The sequence below is a fragment of the Meleagris gallopavo genome, unplaced genomic scaffold (assembly GCF_000146605.3).
Source record: "Meleagris gallopavo isolate NT-WF06-2002-E0010 breed Aviagen turkey brand Nicholas breeding stock unplaced genomic scaffold, Turkey_5.1 ChrUn_random_7180001956050, whole genome shotgun sequence".
Lineage (NCBI taxonomy): Eukaryota > Metazoa > Chordata > Aves > Galliformes > Phasianidae > Meleagris > Meleagris gallopavo.
The window spans coordinates 1-5,701 of NW_011216657.1; the positions used below are offsets into that span (position 1 = coordinate 1).

At 40.9% G+C, this 5,701-nt stretch overlaps 1 protein-coding gene across 1 annotated transcript; it reads right to left on the reverse strand.

Moving 5' to 3' along the window:
• Positions 1–6: 6 nt before the first annotated feature.
• LOC104917138 (zinc finger protein 532-like) lies at positions 7–2,866 on the reverse strand. Its single transcript, XM_019611802.1, has 3 exons — positions 2,717–2,866; positions 1,944–2,091; positions 7–1,048 (listed from the first exon to the last, which is right to left on the reverse strand). The coding sequence occupies exons 2-3, from the start codon at positions 2,049–2,051 to the stop codon at positions 554–556; spliced, it is 603 nt and encodes a 200-aa protein (XP_019467347.1). The 5' UTR covers positions 2,052–2,091; positions 2,717–2,866; the 3' UTR covers positions 7–553.
• Positions 2,867–5,701: the final 2,835 nt, after the last annotated feature.

Sequence of the window (5,701 nt, forward strand, 5' to 3'; positions counted from 1 at the left end):
GCACCTCAACCAGCACTGCATTTTACATATGCAGAGATACTTTTTTTGGAGAGAAAGTCTGAAAGCTGCCTGCCACGTGCAGAACCATTCAGAGTCCTGCAGGATGTGGCATATCCCCTTGGCTTCCTTGCTTTTTCCCTCCAGGCACTGCCTTCTGCTGTGCTAAACCTTCTGTCAGAAGCATTCACATAAGAAACGGTTTAAGAGACCCCAGGAAACTGACCCAGCATTAAGAACTCTGTTTTAGAGAAACTCACTACAAAAAACAGAAACAAAACAAAACAGAACAAAAATTTCCACTAGATACCAATACAAACACGTAACAAAGAGTATAAAAGTTATTAGTTTAAATATATACAAACTCTTTTCAACTCAAATACTGCTTCAATGGTCTCGAGGGTACAGACAATGAGGCGAAGGGGACATTATTATGCAGAATATATTGCAACAGCCTGAACAGTACTGTTAACACTATTATACCTTGAACTTTCTGTAACAAAAATGCCATTATTATTCCAATGTGGAGAGAGATTTCTATATCCCAGTGATCTGATTAGTTTTCAGCTGAGCTCATTCTTTTTGACTTAATGAAGGCCATGCCATGTGTTCTCATGTGAGTATTTAAGGCCGCTTCAGTTTCAAAAGTTTTTGCGCACACTTTGCATCTTCTGTCCAACACCGTGTTGTCAGAAAATTCATCCTCATGGTTGGGTTTATTCTCTTGCTGATTATCCTCCCTGGATCCATTCTGCTTTGATACTGGCTGTGGCTCCTTCAGCTTGTGTACAATGAAGAGATGCCTGGAGAGAGACACGTGAGATGTGTAGCAGAGTCCACACTCCCTGCACTGGTACGAAGAGCCATCAGATTTATGCTGAGGAATATGTTCGTGAAACTGGAGAAGATTTTCTGTTGTAAAGCCACAGACAGCACACTTATGAACCTTAAAAACATTTATTTTTAGCTTCTTCAGTGGTTGTGTGATTGCACCTCGTGGAGGCCTGAATTCCAGGACAGGTTCTTCCAGTTTACGCTTTGGACTAGGAACCTAAAAAAGTCATAAATAGTATTTTTGTAAGCATAAATATGTAGTGACTGCAATGACCGTGACTGCCAACTACAAAAACTTTCCCCTGGTAGGTTCCAGTGCAACTTCGATAAATACAGTATTTGAAATAATACAAGCAAATATATGTTGTACATGTTAGAAAAATAAAGTTTTTTCTTAATATAAATTGCATACAAATTTTATTTTGTCAGCTCTGATAAAGCAACAGTACCTAATGCACTGTATAAACAAGATTAAGTATTTGCCAGTGTAACTGCAAGTATACATTAATGTGACTGCAGTTGTGTATAGAATGCAGAATATAAGTCTAGGAACTTTTCAGCAGTACCTTCTGAAACTGTACTTCAACTACACTTAATATTTCATAAATGAAATTTGACTTGATTATCTCCTGATTATTAGTAGCCAAATCAATATATTGTCAAAGAGTGAAGCACAAGTCTTTGGACAGTGCTGTCTTCTTATTTTTGCTTTCCTCCTAACACTCATCATACTGAAAGCAGTTTCACTCTAACATTTATGTCAAATAAACTCAAAGCTAGGTATTTGGGATAAGCTCACAATTCGTCTATGCAACCTGTAGCTTTTCTACAGCTATGAGAGGACTTATTTGCAGAGGTTTTGGAAAGTGCTCATAAACCAAACAGGTAAGTTATATTCTCCATCATTCAGTGAATAAAATAAACTGTAAGTCTTTTGAAAAATAAGTTCCAGTTCAAACATAACAGAATTTGTTGCAGGAACCTTTGAGACGTGGCTCAACTTCACAGAGCAGAATTTTATGGTATCAAGATATCTGCATCTATTTAAAGATCCTGAACATATATCCACAAAAATTTCATTCAGTAACTGAATTAATCTTCTAAGTGATTACCTTTGTATCTTCTTTTACTTCTCTTTCTTCCATACTAGTCAATTCAGTCATTTCTTTTACATCAGGGTCTTTAATGCCATGCATCAACTGAATATGTTTTTCCAACATCAATCGCTTTGTAAAAGTACGTCTTGAATCTGGGCAGTGCCTATATAAACACAGAGCAGGCATGTAGAGGTTCAAATGTCATGCTTAAAAATAGATATACTATTCTGGAGAATGTGAACAGAACTAGTAAATAAGCCCAGACAAATCTAATCTATTAAAGATAATATTAAAAACAGTGCTTTTCCAATCAATTGCACAAGTATTATAAGAAAGGGAGAACAATTAGAAAACAAAACCACAAATGTTTGAGCAGCTTATATTCACAGTAAATGAGAGAAAAGTTCTCTGAAGTTAATATCGAAAACAGTACAAAATGTGGGTCAGAAAAAAAACAGGAGCATCTGAGTTTGTTTCTTATACTTCTCTTAATGTAACTAAACTTTACATTCAATTAAACACTTTAAGTTCTCCCTAAACTAAATTTCAGCAAGAAAACAATCACTTTCCATGAAGGATGAGTGCTAGCTCCAAAGGAGTCTTAATTCTGCATTCAAGTCCAAATTCTTTTATCTCCTTGGAACTAATGTATGGGACTGAGGTTAGGTTGGGTTAGTCTAACCTCAGTGCTTGGAAAAGTTATGAAGAGAAATTCAATTAACAATGTTTGTTGTTGGTTTATACTCTGCCCCTAGTATCTTTAAAAAATAAATAGAAGTAGAACTTACGAGCATGTATAAACCTTCCTAATGCCTTTGTGCTTGATACGATTGTGACGACATAAACTATGGGATGAACTGAAAGATTTGTCACATTGTCGACAAGGGTGTTTCTTCGTTTGCTTTAAAAAAAGAAAAATATTAATTAAAAAAAAGCTAAGCAAAAGTAGTGCATGTGTCAAACCCTTTAATAATAGGAAAGAAACATACTTAACAGAATCTCACACTGTATATTCAAGCACACACCTTTCCTACAGCAGCACTGTAGGAGGCAGAGGAAGTAGATATTTTTCAAATCGGTGTGGACAGCACACACCTACCAAAGACTGTAAACAAGTACCACAGACTGTGGATGAAGTAAAGTTCTTCCATCAAAGAAGTATGGAAGATCAGGGGGCTATTTCTAGACCGGTAAAGGCAACATGAACAAAGAGGTGCTTTCACCATAAAGTCACCATTCCCTTCCCGTGGCCAAATGACTTCGGCAGCTACTGAGAGGTTACCAGTCACCCACAAGATGAGGGGTGAAAGGCACTCTTTAAATGAGCTACTAAAGCAAATAATCATGAATACTGATGTGCTAACAAGGCTCAGAAAAGTCACAAGGAAATGAGAGAAACAGTCTGATGCCAACTTGAGGGACATCTGTTTGGGGAAATCTGTGTGTTTTATTTGCTACATGGAAGGAGAAAGAAAAGGAAGGAAGGTAAAAAGTATGGAGTAGTCTCCATCTATGCCATTCCAGCTGAACACACTTATGGGAGCTCTAGTATCTGAAGAAATAATGTATAAAACTATAGAACTATAAAAGCCCCAAGAATGAATAACATGGCCCCATGCTTTAAACTTACTAGCACATTACCAATCCTAGAACTCAGTCCAAACCGGCCTGTCTTATCAGTAGTTGCAGCAAGGAAACCGAAATATTCCCAATCAAATCTCCTACGTTCTTCCACAATTAAGTAGATTTTTCAAACTCCTATTTGTAATTTTCTACTGCTTTGGTACTAATAAGGAAATCAACATAACATCTTGAAAATTAAATCCAAAGAATGATCAAAAAAATCTCAGTTAAGACTTTTCAACAATCCAGTTGGAGCTAGTACCCCACACTCAGCATTCTGCACAACGATTCCTGCCAGAATCAGGGTGTCCAGGGTCTAAAGAAGAAATGGGTTTTATTGTAATGCCCTGAAAGAAATTCTGATCACTTGCACCCAGATTTCAAGCATTCTACTTTGAGGAAGAATATTTCAAGCATTTTACTCTACTGGCCAGGTACAAGTGAAGGAATGGACAGTCTCGTGTGATCAGTCCAGTTATCTAGAAGAAAAAATCACATTTTCCAGACTACTTTTTCCTGCTCTAGCAGAGAACAGAGCTTTCCTTCACAGTGTCAATAACACTATTTCCTGCAATTCTTCACAGTCGGACAGACTTGACTGATGAGGAGGGTTGGAAGAGAGTGCCAACTTGGCATCACGGGAGCCCCCCTGCCTGCCTAGCCCGCTTCCCCAGTTCCCTCTAAGCAACAGATGCTGGAAACGGAAGGGGAAGCGAGTGGTGAGGCAATGGAGGATCTGCCTACGAGGGCGCCTAAGGCGAGGCGGTCACCCCCACACCTGGAGACTGCCTCTGTCAGGAAAGAAAGAAAGGTGATTGTGGTGGGCAACTCCCTTCTCAGAGGAATGGAGGGCCCCATATGCAGACCGGACCCGAGTCGTCGGGAAGTGTGCTGCCTTCCTGGGGCCCAGGTCAGGGACGTAACCAGGAAACTCCCAAACCTGGTTAGGTCCGCTGATTATTTTCCATTACTCATAGTTCAGGTAGGCAGTGATGAAATTGCTCAGAGAAGCCTACAAACTATGAAAAGAGATTTCAGAGGTTTTGGGCATTTAGATGAAGGAGTGGGAGCTCAAGTGATTTTCTGTTCTATACCTTCAGGGACAGTGAGGGACACAGAGCGGGCTTGGAAAGCACAAGCAATGAATAATTGGCTCAGAGGCTGGTATTGAGCAAGAAACTTTGGGTTCTTAGATCATGGGGCAGTTTACTCGGCCCCTGGCCTGTTGTCCGTCCATGGAACCCACCTATCTCAAAGGGGGCAACAAATCCTAGAGCAGGAGCTATCAGGGCTTATCGAAAGAGCTTTAAACGAGCTACAATGGGGGAAGGGGACAAAACAGGCCTCGCAAGAGATGAGCCTAGGGGAACGATGCTTGAGCTGGGGGTGAGGCAGATGACTCGGCTGAAGTGTGGCTACACCAATTCACGCAGCATGGGCAACAAGCAGGAGGAGTTGGAAGCGATTGTGCGTCAGGCTAACTATGACCTAGTTGCTATTACGGAAATATGGTGGGACCCCTCCCATGACTGGAATGCTGTGATGGATGGCTACAAGCTCTTCAGAAGGGATAGAAGAGGAAGGAAGGGTGGTGGTGTGGCCCTTTATATTAAAGACTGTTTTGATGTTGAAGAGCTTGGGGTTGGGAATTATAAAGTTGAGTGTCTATGGGTAAGGATCAGGGGGAAGGCCTGTAGGGGCGACATCTTGGTGGGGGTCTGTTATAGACCGCCTAATCAGGATGAAGAGATGGACGAGGCATTCTATGAGTAGCTTGCAGAAGATGCGCGATCGCCAGCACTCATTCTCATGGGAGACTTCAACTTCCCTGATATATGTTGGAAATACAATACAGTGCAGACAAAGCAGTCCAAGAGGTTTCTAGAGTGTGTGGAAGATAGCTTCCTTACGCAGCTGGTACAAGAGCCTACCAGGGGTGGTGCCCTGCTAGACCTGCTCTTCACTAACAGTGAAGGACTAGTGGGAGATGTGAAGGTTGGGGACTATCTTGGGCAGAGCGACTATGAAATTGTAGAATTCTTTGTTCTTGGAGATGTCAGAAGGGTGACTAGCAAAACTGCATCTTGAACTTCAAGAGGGCGGACTTTGACCTGTTCAGGACGCTTGTAGCACGGGTCCCTTGGGAGTTG

Bases quoted from the DNA above. Each gene is read 5' to 3' on its own strand.
- LOC104917138 (XM_019611802.1), bottom strand. From the start codon at position 2,051: ATGTTGGAAAAACATATTCAGTTGATGCATGGCATTAAAGACCCTGAT. The intron at 1,049-1,943 runs GTAATCACTTAG...TGACTTTTTTAG, and splicing joins AAGTAAAAGAAGATACAAAG to GTTCCTAGTCCAAAGCGTAA.